The sequence below is a fragment of the Blennius ocellaris genome, assembly GCF_963422515.1.
Source record: "Blennius ocellaris genome assembly, chromosome: 2".
In the NCBI taxonomy this organism is placed as follows: Eukaryota; Metazoa; Chordata; class Actinopteri; order Blenniiformes; family Blenniidae; genus Blennius; species Blennius ocellaris.
The window spans coordinates 19,033,233-19,055,040 of NC_137651.1; the positions used below are offsets into that span (position 1 = coordinate 19,033,233).

At 45.0% G+C, this 21,808-nt stretch overlaps 3 protein-coding genes across 3 annotated transcripts; 1 reads left to right on the plus strand and 2 right to left on the minus strand.

Moving 5' to 3' along the window:
• Positions 1 to 498: 498 nt before the first annotated feature.
• On the minus strand, positions 499 to 6,019 carry slc5a2 (solute carrier family 5 member 2; the record flags this gene model as incomplete). Its single annotated transcript, XM_080510561.1, has 14 exons — positions 5,990 to 6,019; positions 5,240 to 5,344; positions 5,083 to 5,142; positions 4,891 to 4,995; positions 4,695 to 4,800; positions 3,731 to 3,811; positions 2,567 to 2,796; positions 2,308 to 2,443; positions 1,859 to 1,966; positions 1,616 to 1,766; positions 1,278 to 1,446; positions 997 to 1,212; positions 778 to 913; positions 499 to 713 (listed from the first exon to the last, which is right to left on the minus strand). Exons 1-14 carry the CDS (start codon positions 6,002 to 6,004, stop codon positions 499 to 501), a joined length of 1,833 nt encoding a protein of 610 aa, XP_080366687.1. The 5' UTR covers positions 6,005 to 6,019.
• A 1,619-nt stretch (positions 6,020 to 7,638) lies between these two features.
• Positions 7,639 to 12,205, minus strand: LOC308142629 (kelch repeat and BTB domain-containing protein 8). Its single transcript, XM_080513137.1, has 5 exons — positions 11,899 to 12,205; positions 11,346 to 11,499; positions 11,160 to 11,238; positions 10,241 to 10,468; positions 7,639 to 10,109 (listed from the first exon to the last, which is right to left on the minus strand). The coding sequence occupies exons 2-5, from the start codon at positions 11,497 to 11,499 to the stop codon at positions 8,612 to 8,614; spliced, it is 1,959 nt and encodes a 652-aa protein (XP_080369263.1). The 5' UTR covers positions 11,899 to 12,205; the 3' UTR covers positions 7,639 to 8,611.
• A 612-nt stretch (positions 12,206 to 12,817) lies between these two features.
• On the plus strand, positions 12,818 to 18,123 carry sars2 (seryl-tRNA synthetase 2, mitochondrial; the record flags this gene model as incomplete). The annotated part of the gene is made up of 16 exons (XM_080510571.1): positions 12,818 to 13,099; positions 13,788 to 13,883; positions 14,024 to 14,053; positions 14,151 to 14,291; positions 14,407 to 14,461; positions 14,553 to 14,616; positions 14,732 to 14,837; positions 14,933 to 14,980; positions 15,510 to 15,618; positions 15,748 to 15,793; positions 15,892 to 15,979; positions 16,054 to 16,166; positions 16,636 to 16,729; positions 16,898 to 16,990; positions 17,094 to 17,159; positions 17,411 to 18,123. 16 exons carry the CDS (start codon positions 12,818 to 12,820, stop codon positions 17,549 to 17,551), a joined length of 1,572 nt encoding a protein of 523 aa, XP_080366697.1. The 3' UTR covers positions 17,552 to 18,123.
• Between the last annotated feature and the right edge of the window lie 3,685 nt (positions 18,124 to 21,808).

Genomic DNA, 21,808 nt, shown 5'->3' on the forward strand with positions numbered 1-21,808 from the left:
CACTTGACGCCGGAGCAAAAGCGCATGAAAGTTGTCAGAAGTTGCAGTTGATTCCACTTCCTCCTGCCATTGATTTCTTTTGGGGCAAACTTTTAAATGAAGTCATAAAAAGCTCTGAAAAGAAATTGTGTAGCTATCTGAACCTTTATTGGGTTTACATCCGTGCAATAATTTCATCCTCGCGCACCTTTTAGGATTGACTCGTGATCAAATCAACATGAAACCATATACAGTAATGGTTTCCTAACCTGATAAAATATATCATTTCTCGACTGCCCTGCTCTTTAACAGCAGGTAAATGTAAGAGTGGAACATTACTTCATGTCAGACTCTTGACTGTTTTTTTCCCCACAACTTGATTCAGGAAAATTATATTTGCAGTAACAGGTCATCACCAATAGATGGTGACACTGCATCGTATTTAACCATCAGCTAAAGATTCAGCTGCATCTCATCAAGTAAATCAGATGAGACGTCCACGAGGATGGAGAGGGAACATCAGGCGTAGAATCCCCACAGAAACACAGCGACAGACATCATGATGATGACGTTAGCATCCACAACACGCCTCCACACAGGACGCTCTCTGATGTCTGGCATCTTCTCAAAGGCCTCGGGTTCTTCTTTTACTTCGGAGGACTGGGAGGAACCACCCTGGCCACAGAGACGGCCAATCATCCGACGGATGGTGGACTTTTCTTGCTCCGCAACCACTGAAAAAGGAAAAAAAAACTGAGTATGTTTTATTTGTGTGTAATGATTTCCCGTCTTACTTACAAGCGTCACTGCTGTGTTTCTGTCTCTTCCTTTCCCGAGCGTCTGTCCTGGCTCTCCTCCTGCTTTCCTCCTGCTCAAAGTCCAAGTCTTTCCTCTCTTCCTTGGAATGACGAAGACTGAACACCAGACGGTGGAGCTGCAACGAAAGGCGGACCTTGACCTGATGAGGTCTTTGTCCAGTTTGTCTTCAGGCTACCTGTGAGTGTGGGCGTCACGTACATGCTGCTCTTCGATGGGTTCCGTACAGAGGCTGACCAGCAGCACCAGCGCCGACGTGGACAGGAAGAGGATGACGGCGAAGTAGAGGTAGTGGATCCCGCACACCAAGAAAGGGCAGCTGGAGGGGAAAATGCAGCTGCCGGTGCCGAACCAGAACTCGGGCACCATCCTACACAGACCCATCATCAGACCACCGATCAGGCCCCAGAAGGCTCCCTGAAGGCGACAATTCACACGTCACAAATGACCTTAAATCAACACGTGTCCGGGTGCCGCCTCACCATCTCATTGACCCTCTTCACGAACACAGCCAGCAAGAACACGGACGCGATGGGGGGAGCCAGGTAGCTGGAGACCGCCTGGATGTAATCAAACAGCTGACCGCTCTGAGCTGCCTGCACTATCGGGATCCAGCAGATACTGATGGCCACGATGCACAGAACCCAGACTCTGGAGGAGAGAACATCGAAATGGCAAAGAAGCCGTGGTATCGAGATCTTACGGGCATTTGATTGGCCACACTTAATTAACAGATATTACACTGTCTTGACTTGTCTTGACATGTTGAATGTTTTCTAAAGAACAGGTGCTTCCTCTTTCCGATGCTCGCTCCGTTCACCTGCCCACGATGAGGAGTTCACTGTCGCTGGCCTGTGATCTGATTCGGGTCCAGATGTCCATGGTGAACAAGGTGCTGCTGCTGTTAAAGACGGAGGCCAATGAGGACATGAGAGCTGCCAGCATCACAGCCAGCATCAGGCCTCGCAAACCTGGACCGAGAGACAGATGTGGAGGAGTCGAGAGGTTAGGGATCTCCAGGAAGGTCAGGTACAAGGTGAGGTAAAACTAAGTTCAAACGTACCACTGGGCAAGACTGACACCACCAGTTTAGGGTAAGCAATGTTTGAGCAACCCACTTCAGTTCCGCACACCCTCTGACACTCCTCAGGGACCACACAGCCCACCTCATCTGTCGGTGGATGGAAAACATTGCACATCTGCATTCCATCCATCCATCTTCTGTACTGCTTTTTCTTTGCAGGTCAGGCTCACAGTGAACTGGAGCCAATCCTAGCTAACTTAGAGTGAAGGCAGGGTACACCCTCATCCAGTCATGGTCCACCACAACGGAAATACAGAGAGAGACAACCACACACTCACTTTCACACTAAAGTTTGGTGACAGTGTGGCTTAATAATAAAGCGAGCAGCCTCATCAGATTGGTGTCTGCAGCTTGTAGTTAGATTTAGATGCTGATTTGAACTTGAGTCAGGATGGATCTTACAGGGTTTGATGAGACGAGCCACAGACCTGGGTACAGGACCCTGCTGATCATACCAGGGAACACCATCAGGAACATTGGCAGTACTTTGAGGTAGCCACACAGAATGCATCCGGCCTTCACGTGGGTGATGCTGCGCGCAGCAAGGCACCGCTGGACGATCACCTGATGAAACACACGGGCATAGAACGGCGCAGAAGATTATTTCATTTCATCAGACGCCAAAACAAACACATACGTTTTTGTTGAAAAGCTTAGTGCATTCAAAGAAGAGGACGGGAGATTCACCTGGTCCGTACACCAGTACCAGATCCCTGATATTGAAGACCCCAACAGAAGCCCCGGCCAGGGCAGGTCCCCTGTGGTGGCGTCCCTAAGCAGATTGAAGGCGTCCAGTCGGGGGGTGTAACAGTCGGACGAGATATTGTAACGATGGGGATCCAGTGATGTGAAGTTACTCGGTGTGGCTGTGTTGTATTTATTGAGCAGACCACTGTAGCCCCCGACTTCAGTGAATGCTAGAAATATGGGTGAGACAAAAGAGGCTTTATTATTATTTTATTAGGTTATAAGTCACGTTTATACGTCATTTAAATAGAAGGATAAAAAGAAGAAATTGTAAGATCTACTCAGGTATGAAGGTTAAAAAATATAATGTTTTGCCTTCAGAGCCATCCTCATGTGACCATGAATCTATCATTAACGATAGTCATTGTAAGACTATGGATGTGACAGTTTAATCATTAACAGTGACACAGGTCATTATTTAGCCTGTATCATCATTTTGAATCAAAAACCATATTATTATTTGATACGAGACAAACATAGATCGCTGTTGAATTGTTCACCTTCTGCCGCTTCAGTATGAATAATCATTACTCTCACCTGGTTTGATCTGAATCATCTTCAGAGAGATTGAAATACTTCATAAGCCAGTTTGAAGAAGTGGAAAGTACAGATATTTGTTTTCAAATGCAGGTAGCAAAAGTAAAATGTGTTCACGGAAAAAAAATTATCAACTCAAGTAAAGTTTACCGAAAATTGTAAAAGTCTTTTATCTCTCCTGCTCAAATTAGATTTATGTTGATATAGCAATCGGGTCCGCCTCCTCCCTGATATGAAGAATTTGCTCCACTAGTGATACTGTGTGTTGATATCTTTTCTTTCTTTCTTTCTTTCTTTCTTTCTTTCTTTCTTTCTTTCTTTCTTTCTTATTGCATGACCTTTTTATATTATAATCAAATACAGTGTTAAAGGGTAGATACTGTTGAGTTTCACATTTTTCTGCAGTGTCAACACATTGTCCACCTCTGCAGTGAAATCAATGATTACTAAACCTGGCTAACCTCTGACCTGTTCTGGGGAGGAGGTGAAACCACCACACAAAAAAACCCCATAAATGAACCATGTCTGTAAAAAGGGAAGCGTGTTGCCTGTAACAGTGGGACTTACAGTAGATGGTGAGGATGAAGGCTCCTGTGATGATGACGAAGGTCTGAATGGTGTCAGTGTACATCAGTGCAGCCAGACCGCCTACAAACAGACACAACTTCAGATACACACACATCAAATGATATGAAAATTATCTGATTTTCAAAGCAACAGGGCCTCAGATATAATCACTTTAAGTCAAGGATTAAAGCTTGTTAGCAAGTTAATCCTTTGTTTCCCGTCTTTACCTTTGTCTTTTAAACTGTGAACTCATCTCCTAATGTCCTGCGTTTTTGTTTATTTTTTCTCCAGTCCCCAGATTACGTTATTGATTCTGTTAACAGCCTCTGAAGACATCTTCCAGCAAGATAAAGAAAACTGAATAAACGTCACTTGTGTCATGAATCCTACCCGAAAATACAATCCCACAAAAACAATCTGTTGCTTCTTTCAAATTTTTCGTATGATGTATTTTTAAAATTTCATCTGAACAATGTTACATTATTACATTGTTTATCACAATAATCTCCACAGCTGGACATAATCTAGATTTGTTTTAAGTCTAAATAAGATTATTTGATTGTATAAATCTAATACACAATGATGAATTCAATCATAATCAAAACCTCCCCTTATCTCATTCATATCATTTTATTTTCAAATTTTTTCAGAGAGATTCCCAATACAGGAGAAGCTTTATTTCCATCATTACTTCATTCTAAAGATGATTTTTTTTGTATCATTTTGTATCATTTCTGCAATAGTTCCGAATCTGAATTTGTGTCTTCAGTTAAACATATTATTTTGTCATACAAGTTAATTTTCCAGTCATTCAGGGCCGTCGTATTTTGGAATTTATTAAAATTATGAGGCAACTTTGATTCAACTTCAAGTGACTCTAAATAAACTACCCTGAAAATTATGAAATTGGAAAAGTTTTGGGAATTTGTATAAAGAAATAACACATTCATGCACACATACGTACCTGTGACTGTGTACAAGGCTGTTACTGACAAAAGGGAGATGACAGCCACATAGATGTTGAAGCCTAAAGCTTGCTGGATGAACACAGCTCCAGAGAACATGTCCACCTGGTGAGAGACCCAGAGGAAGTGAGCGGATGAAGAAAGAAATACAATACGATTGCTTTTTTTTTTTTTTATTTACCCTCAGAGACTCACCGAGATTTTGGTGAAAATGTAGAGAAAGAGAGAGATGACGGAGAGGTAGAGGCTGATTCTCCTCCCACCAAACCTCTTCTTCAGGTACTGGGGCATGGTGATCACCTGGCAAGGCACAGCGTCTCCCCACGTTAGTGAAACCGTTTTGCTCTCGCAGTGAAGTGAAATGTTTTGAAGAGCAGGATTTCTTACGCCAGCTGTGAGGTAGACGGGCACAAAGAGCCAGCCCAGCAGCAGCACGATGAACAGAGCCTGATATGTGGTTTGAAGAGACCACGGTAACATTTAAACGCTCTTTCTTGTCACTGACTGCACGTGGGGGTGAGGTTGAATAAATAATGTGACTTACCATCCACTCGAAACCTCCAACAGCGATGCCGCTCGCTGCCCCGGTACCTGCCAGGCCCACAAAGTGAGCACTGCCAATGTTGCTGGCAAACAGAGACGCCCCAACCTGTGAAAAGAACATTGTGCTGGATAGAAGAAACATCACGCCCCGAATTATTTATTCTTAATAAGGCAATAATATATGCATCTCTTGTCTTTTGTGGATTGTTTTTTTTTTTTGTTTTCTGATTTTTTTTGGAAACATGTCTTAAATATTACAACAAAAATCTGTTCTGTAACTTTTCCTTCTTTAAAAAAATGAAAAACAATAAAGAGTGGTGAGTAGAATACTTTCATTATTTTCATTGTCCGTGGATTCACTGGAACAGCAGCTCAAAATTCTTAGTATAAAAACAATTATTTATCCCAAAAAAAGTAGACTGCTGGGCTCACTTCTCTTTTCTGAACTGGTCTTCTCGGGAGCAAATGCAAGTCATTTGACACCAACATCACTGTCTTGATCCCGTGAACATATTCCAAGTGATATCTATCCCTAATCACATTGAGTTCATTAATTTCCAGTCGTACTAATTACACTAAACCAGTGAAATGTCTGCTGTTGACCGGATTCATCAATTCATCTAACACCAAACAAAACTGCTCCTCAGCCTGGAATCAAACCGAGAATCTCCTCACCGTGAAGCCAGAGAAGCAACAAACGTCCTCCCATAAACAACTTAACAGTTCATGACTTTTTAACACACGAACTCACCGGCCACCAGGTCATGGTGCGGCCTGCCAGGAAATACCCCCCGACCGTTCCACGATTGCCCCGAAACATGGACTGCAACACAGACTCAGGGCAAGTTCAACACAATAACTCCATCATTCCCTCTGTTTCAGGGGAACTTACCCAAATGCCGACACAAATCACCAGGATGAAATATCCAACAATGACAGTGATGTCTGCTGGGTTTTTGACACTCAACTTGTCCGATGAGAGGCCCTCCATCTCTTCTACCTGAAATCAAACTTGATTAAATCTTCCTCCTACACAAGATTTGTGTGAAGCGTCACTCCTAATAGCAGCCTGGGCTCCGAGTTTGCTGGGTTTTCTTCTTTTTTTGGGGGGGGGGTCATGATGGGAACTTTGCCCGCGGTGCATTCAACCGTTTCTACATTATAGACTAATTATTAACAGTGCATGATGACAAATGGCCCGTCCGTCATGTGAGCTTTCAAGAACAGACACTTATCTTTTTTTCTTTTCTCGTGCTTTAAAGTAACTGCTGTCTTTGGCCTCAAATTTTCAATCTAATTTAAATTATGCTATTTTGTTGTGATGTATAAATGACTTCAAATCTCTTTACATCTACATTGACAGTCCATCAAATGAAGATGTAAAGAGATTAACTATGTATTGGCTAAGTGACCACACTGAACTTCTTAAATAATAATGAAGAAATTTGACTATATTTACACAATGAGTCTAGTGCAAGCAACAGTGTTTTCCCTTTGAAACTCAAGCTATGCCCAATGTGTTCCGACGTTTTTTTTTTATTGTGAGACAATAGGATGCAGTAATGTGTAGGATGTGGAAACAAGATTGTATAATTGGAAACAGAAACACTTAAGAAACAAAGCTATATATGGTCAATTATGTCTGATTTTTGCCTGTCATGTTTATTATTTTAATGGACTGTGAAGTTACAAAAGTATAATATTAGTGAATCCTCGAATATCCTTCAATCACACAGTAAGGTTGTACAGTTCATATTTTTGAATACAAGAATGATCAACTGTGCAAAGGTCTTGTTTATGCTTGAGAAGGACCGATATGAAGGCAGGTACGGAGGCACAGACAAAGCAACTGGAAATCTGTGGAGATTCCAGATTGATGGATGTTTCAACGCGGCTCTCGGCTCTTTACATCCTCATGGAGAGCCGTGAAAAGCCACCTTCACCTCACCTTTGTCCAATTTTAGGAAGATGGAGTCACTGTGACTTACTGCTGTCCTCATTGTTGGATCCTCATCCAGGCCAGATTGCTGCTACTGCTAGTTTAATTTGTGTTTAATGCTTAATGATGCAGCACTTGTCAGAAACTTTTGCCATTAAAAAAAAAAAAAATTCAAATAAGGTCTCAGGGATGTGTGTGTGTGGTAGGGTGAGTGGTTGTGTGTGATTGCATTAATACAAATTCTGACTGGTTTTGAGAAGCTAACTTCAAAAGCAATCGGGTTTCATCAATGAGAGGCTCTCTATCCATCATAATTGATTAAAATGATCTTTTACATCTTTCTATATTTACATTTTGCACCTCTGACAAGTTTCAGTATTTATAGAAAATCGTTGATCAAAGAAACAAGAGAGAACCGTTACAAGCCAGTGGGTTTATTACAAATGTTTTCAATCATGTGTTTCCTCTCAAGCAAAATTGGTTTGTGGAGATAAAGAAGAGCATTCCGTGGTACCAGTGACTTTGAGTCGAACACTGGAGGCTGCCCGAAAAGATTCACAGCATTAAGAGATTCCCAAACATCAGAACAAGTGTAGAACATCGACAAAAAGCTCATTGCGACGGTGAAAACCGATCAAATCAAGGAGCTTTACTTTTCCTACCGACAGTGGTTGAGGTTACATTCAGGTGCGTGTCGTCCGACCCTCGAGCCGATCAGAGCTCCGCCTACTTTCTGCCTGTTTGATCCTCCGTAGCTGCATTTACATGTCTGGACCAGCGCTTTCAGATTGTCTTTCCTTCAACACCGAGGGAAGTGATCACGTTGACATGCGAGTTATTATCCACCGAGAAGATCACGTGATTCAGTCAGTGAATAAAACCCAGAATGCTTTGCACTGTGATGTTGGCCATAAGTCAGTGTTCATCTACCAAGTAGATTAATTAAACCTTTTTTTTTCTTTTCTTGTCAGCGTCGTTTCTTCTACGGACCGATTGTGCTTTACCACCGACGTTCTTGTCACAGCACTGTATTTAAAGTGTCGAGCGGAGACGCTTCACGTCACAGATATGTGCACAAAGCTTTGACAGGGGAAGCAACTCGATGTGCGGTTTTCACCGACCTCTGATTTAACATAAACTGTTACAGGACCTCTTCTGATCCTATCGTGAGTTTAATCTGACAGCATGGACCTGACCTGATAGTTAATGTTTACAATACTCGATTGCAATCTGACGACTTTGAAGTCCATGTAACCACAGCTACAAATCATGCGTTCGCAAGATCCAGTCTGTTATAGGCCTGCTTGGTGGTTGTGCTGGGGTTGTAGAAAAGGGTATTTTCCCCCATGTGACCTTGTTTCAAACGTTGGCATTTCGAAACCAACCCCTCAGGACTCGTTTGTGTCTCGTCGGCTTCACGTGTGCTGGTTTGAGTTACTCAGTGGTCTTCTTGCAGTTTTCTTTGGCTAGTCTCAGTCTGGATAAAATGTGTTTTTTAGGAAATTTCAGAGTGGTACACCCAAACTGGCTCACCCCCCCGGTGTCCCCGGGGAGTTTCTCCCTCCTCTGGACCCAGCTGCGCCAGCCGGGTTTCCAGCAGTACACACTGTCGTAAAACCGCGACCCGTTTTCGCCGCCCAGCACGTAAATCCTCCTTTTCCACCTGGCCACGCCTCCAGCCGCGATCCGCCGGGGCAAACCGGGGAAGACGACCGGGCTCGGCGCCCGGTCGCTTCCGCCCCCCGCGCTGCCCCGCTGCTCCGTGCTGACCATCACACCCCCCCCGGTCACCTCCCTCTCCACGGCCGAGCCCCGGCCCTCTCGGAAGAACAGGACGCGTCCGGTCGCGTCTAAAGTCTCCAGGTTGGTGAAGTTACCGTCCAGGAACTTGGTGGTATCCCTCATGTACCCTCCGATTGCGCAGACACCCCCGCGTACTGCCACCCCTCCAGCCAGGCAGGTTGCACCGGAGTCCAACGCCACGCGTGTCCAGCAGTCCGTCAGTGTGTGATAGATGAGCACACCCGAGTGAACCACGGCTCGGTTCTGCTCCAGTGTGGTGCCTCCCAGGAGGTACAGTCGCCCGCGCAGCGCCGCGCAGGCAAAAGCACGCAATGGGAGTGGCAACCGAGGCCCGGGACCCCACTGCAGCGTGGTCAGCTCCAGGGTCTCGCTGGAGTCCAGCAGAGCCGAGCGGTTGCTGCCACCCAACGCAAAAAGTGACTCTCCGCAGCCCAGCAGGCCGAGCATCGCCCGGGGCTGGATCATCGAGGGCCGCTCTATCCATCGGTCCAACACGGCGTCATATTCGTGCACGCCGGCGGACACCGAGCCGGTCCGAAGGATCCCGCCCGCTACGAACAGCCTGTCACCCACAGCTGTGCAGCCGGGACTGACAAGTGACCCCAGCGCCGCCAGCTTCTCCCACTTTCCTGTCCGAGGGTCAAAGCAGTCCACGGTGTAGTCCCTCACAGCCAAATCTTCCTCTTCCCGGGGGATCAAGTCCACGCAGACTATTTTTTTCTCAAACATCCCCTCTCGTGGCCTCAGCGGCCCCCCGAGGCCTTCTCCGGCCGCGGCGGGTCCCAGCTCCTGGCTCAGTCTCCGGCTCTCTTCTTGGGACAGCAGCCCCGGGCGCAGGTGGTGAAGAAGCGCCGGCATGTGGGCGTAGCGATCCAAAGGTTGGTGCTCCGCCCAACGGCGCGCGGCGTCGTAGACCTCCGCCTCGGAGTCCACGCCCAGGCGGTCGGAGCTCAGGAGGCTGCCCAGGGTGCCGTGGTCCAGCAGGAGGAAGTCCTTCTGCCGGGCCACCCGGGGGAAGTGCTGCGCGACCAGCCGCAGGGAGGCACGCAGGAGCAGCTGGTCGTGATGAGAGCGAGCCAGAGAGTACATCCCCAGGCAGTTCTCCACCGACAGGTGCTCGAACAGAAACCTGGGTGGAATACAAGCGATGGGGGAAGACGGGACAGCAAAAAGAAGAAAGGTTTGGGAAAAACATCATTTTGAAATAAAACCAATTCACGTGACCTTTGGGAGTTTGGGAGTGAGAGACGTTATTTTCACCTGGAGCAGAGGTCCTGGAGGGGCATGACCTGGAGGCGATTGGCAGCCACGAAAAGGTCCTCGGCTGTGTCCAGAGAGAGCCCCGCCTCGCCGGTGTACACAAACTGGATGACCGTCTCCATGACGGACGGCGTCACCTCCTCCAGTCGGATCTCTGTAAGGCGGGACTCCACCAGAGGGCTGGTGAACATGGCCCGGAAGTACGGGCTCACGGCTGCCAAGAGGACTCTGAAGACGGAAATAAATAAATAAATAAAAGAGAAAACTTTTGTACAATTCCCATTGCTTCATGTTTCCCTTTTCATCTGCACTCGGAAGAAGTGGCTCTTGAACTGTGAATGGCTTTCAACAAGAGAAACGCTGAGGGCTCAACTTCCACAGCATTTAAGTTTGCATTACAGAGACCTGAATGATGTTGTACCCAGTTGCAACTGTGACTACAAGTCCACGTGTTTGTAAATTGCCATGTAGGCTTGAGTGTGCCGGCTGCTTTCTGCTGTAGCCGACACGGGAAAACAGCTCATCCACACACCTCATCCCGGTCGAGATTGCACCAACTTGGAGCTTATATGCCATGAACGTTTTGAGGGAGTACACATATACGATAGCTCAACAGTAAAGTGGACTTTTTGAGACAGTGCAGGACAGCGAAGACGGTCCTGTAACATCCTGCCTTGTCACCCTCGAGGCAACGCAGGTTGACAACTGCACAGGGAAGCGGTTTTATATGCACCGAGTGGGTATCTGGTTAAGGATGGGATGGATGTTGTGCAACATTCTTGGATTTACTAAAGAGGCGTTCCTGTTATTTACACAGAGTACTCTGCCTTTGATAAGCAATTTTGATTTGGCTTTTGTGGCCTGCAATCTCAAGTTGGTTGAAGGAGCATGCAAAACAGATGACGGATGAAGGTCCTACCTGTGACACATGAACTTCTTTCCCTCAACCAGCAGAGTGACGTCACACAGCTGCTGAGCATCGAGGAGCTGCTTCAGTCCTGGAAGTCGCAAACAAAAAGGACAGGCGGGGAGATGATGTAGACGGAGCAGGGTTTTTTCGGCGCAGACGCCGAAAGAGCCTGGCCTCGTTCTTTTTCGGTCTCACCATGAGTTATGTAGTCCCCAAGCGGGGTGGTGCTGTCGTCAGGGAAGTCCTCCTCCTCCGAGTCGCTGTCTGACAAGGGCTCCCCTCCTCCGCCGTCCCCGTCCTGCCATGGCTGGGGACGCCAGGTAACTGTGCCCCCACGCACGGCGTTCATCTGGAGGATCCAAACACAAACACACACAAAGACAAATACAAACACGCCTTTTATATGTGGAAAATACAGCAAACACATAATTTTTCACACACACACATCTGTACAGAGCCACTGCCTTGTGTTATAAATAGAAGCTTATCTTGTGACGTGAATGACCCAGATAACACTTATCTCTGAGAAAACATTGTGTTTTTAGTTCAAAGTTGGTGCCTTTGTGCAGGACAACTTGACCCCTGTGTCAAAGATTCATACAGATATCCTGATCAGGGGTGTCAACGTGATAGTTCCTTTACAACCCCTGAAGAAGAGACTGTGCACAGTGAGTGACAGATCACAGTTTTACTGCCGAGTGTTTTGGTTCGGTTCGGTTCTGGTGGGATGCATTTCAGCCGTCATCACCTTTGCTCTTCTTCTCGTTTCCACCGTGAAGGCTGGTTGGGTCTCACTTTCAACGGGAATTGGTGAAGCAGGCTAACTGTACCCAGGCAGCCCCCGGCTTCAATCAGAACCCCGCACGCATTGGCTCGTCCCCCGGGTCGTCACGGCCTGCGGTGGAGAAGCGTCAGGCTCCTCTCTGCTCACCCGGCCCGGCGCACACCATCACTGCCGCCGCCGCCGCCACCGTCACCCACTGACGGACCAAAACTAGCTCACAAAGAAGCAATTTCCCTTCGCGTTTAGACGTAACACGCGTCAGTCCACCATGGCACCGGGGACAGGCGTCCAGCTCTGCGGCGTGGAGAGCAGTTTGTGCGGCGTGCGGCACTGAGAACCAAGACTGAGTTGTGCTTCAGTCGGCCGCACTTGTCATGTCAGAACCGGATTACCGCAACGTTAAACTTCCGCTCCTCTGATTGGCTGACCTTTGGCTCGTGACGATTGTTTGAGTGGTTTCGGTGCACTGGGAAATTACCCCTCCGCTAAACTAATTCTATGGATTAGCAGAAATTAATCACGTGTATATAGTAAATAGAAAATAATATTGATATTCCCAAAGCTTGAATTTAAACGTGGCTCTGTAATTGTATATTCGGTATGTATACAGAATTCAAACGAGCAAATTGTACGCATTTCAGCCTAATAAGGAAACATCAAAAATAGGCCTATGAAAGAAATTGATGTATTTCATCATCATCATCTTTATTGCAGACATAGAAGGCCATGAAAAAAACCCATTAAATCCATATGTGTGTGTGTGCGTTTTCATAAAATATAGATTTATTCTACAAAGGGTTTATATATGTGTATTCTTGTGTCTATATGAGCACCAATAATTCCGACCGTCCTTGAACGCGACATCGATGACAAGAAAAAAAACATGGCGACCTTCATGAGCACGGCTGGGAGACTCGGAGGCTTTGCTCTCACTGTGTTAAAACCAGTCTCCGGTCAGTGTCTCAGACCACCTCCGAGCACGATCCCCTTCGTCCCGCATCGTTTCTCACATGAAGCCCGGAGCAGCCTGTTGGAGCACGTCCGAGAGGGCTACAGTGACAAGCCGGAGCTGGACATGACGGCGGTGTGTGAGGAGACCGACAAAGTCATCCGTGATGTGGAGAACAGGAAGGGAGAGCTGCGAGGGGACGACGTCCGGAAGATTGTAAGGCAGCAACATTATACTGCATAAATCAACTCAATAAAATTATGCGATTTTTTTTGCTTTTTTTCACATTCTGTCTAATTACACAGTGTGAATACGAGCTGATCTAGTCTTTAGACTACATAAAAACGTTTATAATCACACACGCTCCCCGGATCAGCACCTTTAAGTCACTTCATTATCATTATTGCACACTTGGACATTTTTTTAATTTCTGCAGATTATGTGTAAATTACATTAATTTCTGCCTAATTGCATATGTAATATTAACTCCCTGTTCATATTGTATAAAACATTATTACTGTACCATACTTTATGGTAGTTTATTTCACTTTACAGGCAATATTACCTGCACATATAAATTCATGCATGTGATTAATTTTGAATCAGTATCCCAAAGACACGAGTCAGAAACCCAGTCAGCCCTCTATTAACAGGGAATTACTTGATTATTCAGGAAGTCACACCCTGCAGGTCCGACACCAACAGATGAAGTACTAAAATCGAGCTCATGGTGATAACTTTACCACAAATACAAGACGACTGACTTGAAAATTCATCATCGAAATTTTACTATTAAAAAGTGGAATTTTTAGTGGAACATTAAGTACCGGTAATTATTCACAACAGATGTGAAGAAAAACGAAGCAAATAGTGGGTGCTTCATAGTGTGTCTGTGTGTTGTTAGGTTTACGTGTGGCAGGAGCTGCAGGCCGTCAGGTCCACTGTCTCTGAGCTGGAGACGGAGAGGAAACGCATCAGTGACACAGTGAAAGTCTTGGTGGTAAGTCGGGAGGCAATGAGGGTAGAATTGTACTGCAAACATCTTAATCTTGTCAATTTTCAGTCATGTCTTATGTTGTCTCAGATATATAAAAAAAAAAAAAAAACACTATTTCTATAACTGTGATCATTTTCTTACAGAAAAACAAAGACAAAAAAGCCCTTCCCAATGTGAGTCTAACTTCACCCCGCCTCCTTATTGAATCAGTCATTTGCCTCTCATTTCTTTGGGGAAGATTCTTTTTGAGGCCTGTTGTTTGTCTTGCAGGTTCCAGAGTACGCTCAGGCTCTGCAGAGGGGTCGAGAGATCCGCACCAAGCTGAGCGAGCTTGGTCTCCGAGAGACTGAGCTGGAGGAGGAGCATTACAGCCGAGCGCTGAGGCTGCCAAATACAGCACACCCCGACGTGGTGAGGACAGACTGCACACTCCCACTGTGTCCTCGGCAACAGGACTAACCATTCCCTCTGACATTTACGTGGTAAAGTGTGTCTTCTTTTTTTTCCTTCTTCTTCTTTTCCTCAGCCAGTTGGAGACGAGAGCCAGGCCCGGGTGGTGGAGCTGGTCGGAGTGAAACCAGGTGACCGATGCGTCTTAAAGTGTTTATAACTTACTATGACTCTGGTGTCATCTCTACCATGTTAAAAAATGCCCGATTGTCTTTGTGGTAGAGTTTGATTTTAAGCCCAGAGGCCACCTGGAGTTAGGGGAGAAGTTGGGCCTCATCAGGCAGAGGTAACAAACACTCTGGTTGTTGTTATTTATTTAACTACCTTTTTGGATGCCCTTTAGCCCCTTTCAGACACTATATTGGACACGAATGTGGATTTGTTCCTTTGCTCCTCTGCAGACATCTGGCTCATGTCTCGGGCCACAGGTCGTACTACCTGAGGGACGCCGGCGCCAGACTTCAAACAGCTCTCCTCAACTTTGCCTTGGACACCCTGCAGCGAAGGGTGTGCTTGCCTTGGAGATAACGTGTGGGGGAAAAAAAAAATGCAACTTTCATTTTGGAAAAGTCAAACCAAAGTGTTCCCCTTGTTTTATCCAGGGTTTCATCCCCATGGTTGTGCCCGACATGCTGAGAGGGGTTGTGTTTGTGAGTAGCAAGGACTCAAATGTTTCACATTTTGCACACATTTTTTTTTTTTTTATATTTTACTCTCAAGTTTCACGATCTACATTTTTCCAATTATTCAATTCAAAATTATTCAATTTCAGAAATATTGTATTTTAGAATGATTACTCATGAACTGATTATCTATGGTAATTCCACCGTTAAGAAACCGTGAAACTCAAAAGCACAGTATCCCAAACTATTTTCTGAAAATCCAATGTTTTTATTGATTGTTTTAATTTGGACCCATTATTATAAAAACTGATTCTCTTTTCAGAAGGTACATAATAAAACCAATGCTTTGATATCACAAAGTAAAAAAATAAATAAATAGTGAAATGGCTCTTGTACTCACACGTATACTAAGTAAATGATATGCAAATGTGCCTTTATTCCTCCTTTCACAAGATGAGATCTTTATTGATAAGTGATGCCCATTAAGTAAACAATGCAGCAAAAAGTGACATGAAAGTTGGTTTTCGCTCACTCGCTGTGTTTGGATCGTCTGCAGGAGGGTTGTGGGATGCAGCCAAACGCCCATCGCTCTCAGGTCTACTCCCTGAACCCGGCTCGCTTCACAGACCTCCACCTGGCCGGAACAGGAGAAGTGGGCGTAGCAGGTGACGCTCCGTCACGTTGTCTGAGCGCACGATGAGAATTCGATTAGTAGTTGGGCTCCTCTATTTGAGCGACACTCGTGCATGCATTGGCCCTGTAATGACTCAAGTAAGTGTGTGTCTCTGCCTCAGGTTATTTCATGGATCATGCAGTCAACTGGAAGGACCTGCCTGTCAGGTTAGGGGGCACCACTCTCTCCATTTCTTTGGTCCATGTAGAATCTTTCTGCTGAGGGGATTTCACAGCTGACGTCGGGCTGCGTTGTCTCACCGCAGGACGGTTTGCAGCAGCACATGCTACCGAGCGGAGACGGACACGGGCAGAGAGACGTGGGGACTCTACCGAGTTCATCACTTCAATAAGGTCACGATCACATCAACACGTCGGTGCTTTCGCCCCTCCCACATGATTCGTCACGTGTGTGTTTGTGTCCTCAGGTGGAGATGTTTGGAGTGACGGCAGATGAGACGGGAGAAGAAAGCACTCAGCTGCTGGAAGAGTTTGTCTCTTTACAAAAAGAGCTGTTTTCTGCACTGGAACTCCACTACAGGTCACTTTGCACACATTTCTTTTTTCCCTCCACGTGTAAAACAAACGTGTTTCTGATTCTGATTCTGATTCTGAGCTGCCACCAGCTACTCTAAACCAGAGCTTCACGATATGTTACAGTTTATTGTCATATCAACGTGCGCAATAGGCATTTTGCAATAGACCGAATGAGCTGCAACAATTCGTGTTTCCATGCACTGTGCTTTCATGCTCTGCAATTCAATTCAATTTCTCTCATCAAAAGATCTCCATATCTGTAACCTTAATATTTTGCACTTTAACCATGCTTAGTATGAACAGCCAACACTTTTTTTTTGTGTTTTGCCTGCGTTAACTACCAGGCAAATCCCAGGTTGGCTTTATCTTTATTTGGAGCGAAATACCATACTTTTTTTTTTTATTCATTTTTTTTTTTTGTATTCAGTTGTTGATTGACATGAGTTCCTTTGTCCATTTTGTCATTCCCCCAGAGTGCTGGACATGCCGACTCAGGAACTTGGTCTTCCTGCCTACAGAAAGTATGACATAGAAGCCTGGATGCCTGGAAGAAACGGCTACGGAGAGGTTGGGCTTCATTTCCTCACTCCCTTCAGTCTGTCACCTGAGCTACTGAACCACAAACACGCCCCCAGTCTGCATCCATCAGCGACCGTCCACTTATTGTAAACATTAAGCCGTAAGGCTTCGTCTAAATGTCAATTGATTCCGAGGGGGGGGGGTTCCTCTCTGCAGATTTCCAGCGGATCAAACTGCACCGACTACCAGAGCAGACGTCTCAACATCCTGTATGAGCAGGAGGACGGCAGCCTGCAGTACGCCCACACAGTAAGGCCATAGCTGAAGCAGACACTGCTGCTGCTGCATCATCCTGCTGCTTTACATTATGTAACCCTCCCAATGTTCACCCTCCTTTGCATTGTCATTGTAGGTGAACGCTACGGCATGTGCTATCCCCCGGACCATTATCGCCATCCTGGAGACTCACCAGACCAAAGTAAGACGAGTTACACGTTTGACTATGTATGAAAAGTTGGTCTGATATCCGATGAAAATGCAAAACAGGCTGTAGATAAAACTCTAAATCACCCTCAATTTCTGATCCAAACAACACTGAACACAAAATAGTTGAAAGATGCTTCATTTTGTAAACAGATTAATGTAACATTTGTCATTGTATCTGCTGAAGTATTTGAAAACGAAAGACACATTGCATCACTGTGACCTTTTTTTTTTTTCTTCCGCCAGGAGGGGACGGTTCGAGTCCCCCGAGCCCTGCAGCCTTATATGGGCCTGGAAGTTATTGAGAAGCCAAAGTATACGCCACTGAAATATATTGGACCGAACCAGCGCAGCCGTCCACTCAGACCGGCTCCCAAGAGAAGATGACACTCGTGGATTGAACCGTGTACAAAGCTTCAGGTCATGGCTAATGAAGATGGATTTGACGCGTGGACGTTGGATATCAGATGTTTATTACACACAAGCTCATGGATTTGAACGTAAAACTGAATTGGATCAGTTTTCATGCTGTCACTGTTTCTCCTCTCTCTGTGTGGAAAATGGAAATTAATTCACAAAACCTTGAGTCTGGATGATTTAGAGGAAGTGCAAGTAAAAAGTCTCAATTTGTGTCATGTACCTTTTGTTTGCATCCCTGAGCTTCTTTACCTAAAAAAAAAACTGCGTTTGGCTTTGCTGCTGAAAATGAAGAGTTGGAGCTCAACTACTGTTAGATTTCTTAAATTGTACTTAATTGCAAGGAAAATGACTGTTGTTTAAAAATGGTTTGCTAATGGAAAAGGACAATGTAGTAATTTCAGAAACCACTCAAAAATGTCCAAAAAAAACCCCCCAAAACAAACCCTCAATTGGGTCGCACAGTGGTGTAGTACTTTTCTCTTGGTACTCCCTTTTTCTTTTACGGTCTACACACTATGTGTGATGGACTGGTGACGTGTTTTTCCACCCGCAGTCATCTGGGATTGACCACCCTGATGCTGAATTGAATAAAGATCTATGAAGATGGATTGATGATATCCTGGATTAAGATCTGTATATTCAAAGCACACTTCACAGACATCTATTTAAAAAAACAAACAAACAAACATATTCTCTGAGCTATTGTCAATATAACTGAAAAGTTCTGATGTTGATTCAAAGTTTGGGTGTACTCAGATGAAAAACTCAACATGTTGCATATTGTGCAATGAGTAGGCCGAGTTTGTATTAACAATATCTACTATTAAATTGTGTGAAATTGCATATTTAGAAACAAACACCACTAAAAGTATACAGCCACCCTAAAGACCTACTAAAATATAAATGATTTGTATTTTACCCACTGTGTCAAACACACATTTACAGGCCTCTTACAAGAGACGCTACAGCCAGAGGAGAGAGAATGATGCTTTCAGAACCCTGTTAATGAATTATTCTGCTTATTTTAACACTGAACGGTGTTGAGGTTCTATTTCATCTCAGCACAAGAACATAATCAGATTTTGCCTGCAAGCCTTTTGTTAATTTACAGCAAAAAAACCCAAAAAAAAACATGCCACAAACGTCTTGAGTGTGTGTGTCTGGCACGAGTTTCTGGGATTTGATCTGGGTCACCTGACACCCACACGTGCACGAGCTCGCACACACACTCGCGCACAGAGGGTTGTGCTCCGCGGCTCAGCTCCACCTCGCTCGAGCTCTGCGGGCGCGTGAAGAGGATCCAGCCCGTCATTTCAAGGTTATCTCCTACAGGAGCCTCTCTTCTTCGGGTCCTATGGGAATTCTGGTAGCCGCGATTTTTCTCTGGGCTGCCGTCGGAGGTAAGCGTTCATTATATTCATTAAACAACGGCTGTTTGTGTGCGTGCGCGTGTGTGCGTGGTCGTGCGCCCGGTGTGTGTGGATTGTCGGTACAAAACGCGACCAGGCTTCATCCCAGCAGGCTGCTGCGCCGCCTCATCTTCTCCTTCATCTGTAGACCGTTCTTCTCTATTTCCACTGATCATAAACCAGCTTCACTATTGAAAAAAAAAACACTTGACGAGTTTGCTGTGATTGTTTTTTACAGATCGGACTGAAGGGGAAATATTATGGCGAAAGCCTCGGGGGGGTTTAACACTAATAGGCTAAACAAGATCGGTGTTACATAATTCTCTGTGCGCCCACCTTTATGCTTTAAAAAAAAATATTATTTCTTTTCAAGCGGTGCAGCCGCTGCTGGCTGCTTCCTATATTTCACACACATCGGAATAGTTGACCATTTCTCGTATCCTGCAGCATTTCTGCTCTCACGTCCATTTATATAAATGCACATTTAAAGGGCACAGGTGAGGAGACTGGCGCGCACGCTGCGCCGCGACGCGCGCCCGGAGCGAAACGAAGCGGCTGCAATTAGTTAAACAAGCGCGCTGCGTGAGCGAGAGAGGAGGAGGGCAGCAGCAGGCACAGAAACAGGGAAACAGGATTACGATTGGGTTGCTGTGGTGTTTTACACGCAACTATAAAGTGAGGGGGTTTAACTTGTGTCGCAGTGTGCGGTTAACCCCACCCCGATATGATGCAACCCAGATGATGTATAATGTTACCCTCCACTTCATAAACATGTAAATACAATCGACTTTGGTCACAATCAAACGCCAAGAAGTGGCTCAGTTCCGTTTATGAACCTCACCATTGCGCATCCTTAATCCTCCACAGTTGCGCAAGTGGTTTGAGACTGATTCATGTTAAGGGGTTAACCTTTCAGGTTGGTTATGTAATCTTTCTGTTCAATGCAAATTCACAAGTCAAAGTCATTCGTAAGTCAAACATGTGATGTGCTGCTAGTTAACTTGCCATAGTCCAGATTATCCTACCCGTTTTGTCTTTCAATACAAGTTTGCACCAGAAGTTGGTGCAGCAAGAGGACTGCACAGCTATAAACTGTCAACAACAACAACAACAACAACAACAACATGGTACCAGTGGCTTTCTTGTGATGTGCCCCACAAAGAGCTCGATCACATCTTTCTAATGAGAAGAAGAGAAAAGGCATAGATGAGAACATGTAACAGGAACAGGAAAAAAAAAGTGCCACAAAATGAACATGATATACCACTGCTAAAGTTATTATAGATTTAATGTTTATGATCACAAGAGGACCCCCCCCACAAAACCCCCCCAAAAAACCACACACAAAAAAAAACACCTGTATTCTGGATTGAGCAGAGAAATCAAACTGAGACTCAAACTAGAGAACTACATGACAAAGGAGGGACAAATATATCATAAAATGAACAGAGAAGTATCCAATAAGTCCAACACAGTCTAAGGGAAACAAATGTGTGACCAAAATCAATCAAATGTACAATGAAACGCAGAAGAGCCATTATTGAAGGGATATCAAGAGACATGTTATTGCAACTGAAGTGCCAAACAAACAAATAAAAATACTTAAACTATCAAGGAGTGGAAAAAAAGTCACATGGAACACTCAGAGCAAAACAAATATAATAAGATGTCTCAGGACAACTGCAACAAATAGTAAGAGCAGTACAAATGTAACGATAGCATTGTGACACTGCACACTTTGAAATGTTTTATTTATACATGACGATGTATTTCAAAATGTATTCCTTTGTGTGCGAGTACTCTGGTTTCCTCCCGCATTATAAAACCATGTATTTCAGTGTCAATAGGACGGTGAGTGACTTTCTATCTCCCTGTGGTGGATTGGGGACCAGTTCAGGGTGTAAACACTTCCACCCCTAGAAATGTCCTCCAGAAAGACCCTGAGGTGGATAAAGTGGCAAATAGAAAATGACCACTGCATGCAGGAGGTCTTCACTTTAGGTGTTCATACCACAATGAAAATGAAGACATCTGTGGCACGAAACCCAACATTGTACTTAATATATTTACACTAAGATGTACCACAGCAAGAAACAAAACCGAACACAACCAGAAAATAATTGAAACTGCAAAATGACTTGTTTGACCCGGTGGAATTATACAGAGGCATTGTCCAGGTCTTTACTCTGTGACCTGTTAGCCATGAATTCGTCTAACGTGTGGGCAGCAGGGCGAGCCGACGCCACCAAAGCCACTTGATTGCATTAATTATGGGGCCAGAGTGTCCCAGCTCAGAGTGCGTGTGGACATACAGAGCGATAATAGTTGACTGGTAAGCAGCTCATATGGCACCACTGCCCAGAGGTATCAATTAGTTGTATTGATCCCGGTGTGCTCTGAGCTGGCTGTGAGCTGACTCCCACCACAGAGTTCAGATACAATCCATAACTTCTTTTTTTTTTTTTTTTTTTTTTATTCTTTCTGCGATATCCGCTTTGGAGAGACTCTGACTTTTTCAATCTGCCTATTGTAATTTGACAACTTTTTATCCTAAAGTGCCATCGTCTATAATACCAATGAGTTCATATGGGCAGAAAACTGAAAGATCTCTTCAAATAGAAAGTGACATGGCTGACATTTAGATTCAGGAGTGAATAAAGTTCCATATGTAGTGCCTCCGCCTGTACGTAGCGATAAGAGAAAAAGGTTACAGGCTGCAGGATGGACAGGCATTGTGGTTCAAGTTGACATTTAGGCTTGTTTTTAGATTTTGTGCCTCTGATAGGAAGGGCCCCGATGCTTCCTTTAAAAAAAA

Coding starts and splice junctions, on each gene's coding strand:
- LOC308142629 (XM_080513137.1), bottom strand. CDS start 11,499: ATGAACGCCGTGCGTGGGGGCACAGTTACCTGGCGTCCCCAGCCATGG. Junction 11,239..11,345: donor TGGGGACTACATAACTCATG/GTGAGACCGAAA, acceptor TGCGACTTCCAG/GACTGAAGCAGCTCCTCGAT. Junction 10,469..11,159: donor AAGAAGTTCATGTGTCACAG/GTAGGACCTTCA, acceptor TTCCGTCTTCAG/AGTCCTCTTGGCAGCCGTGA.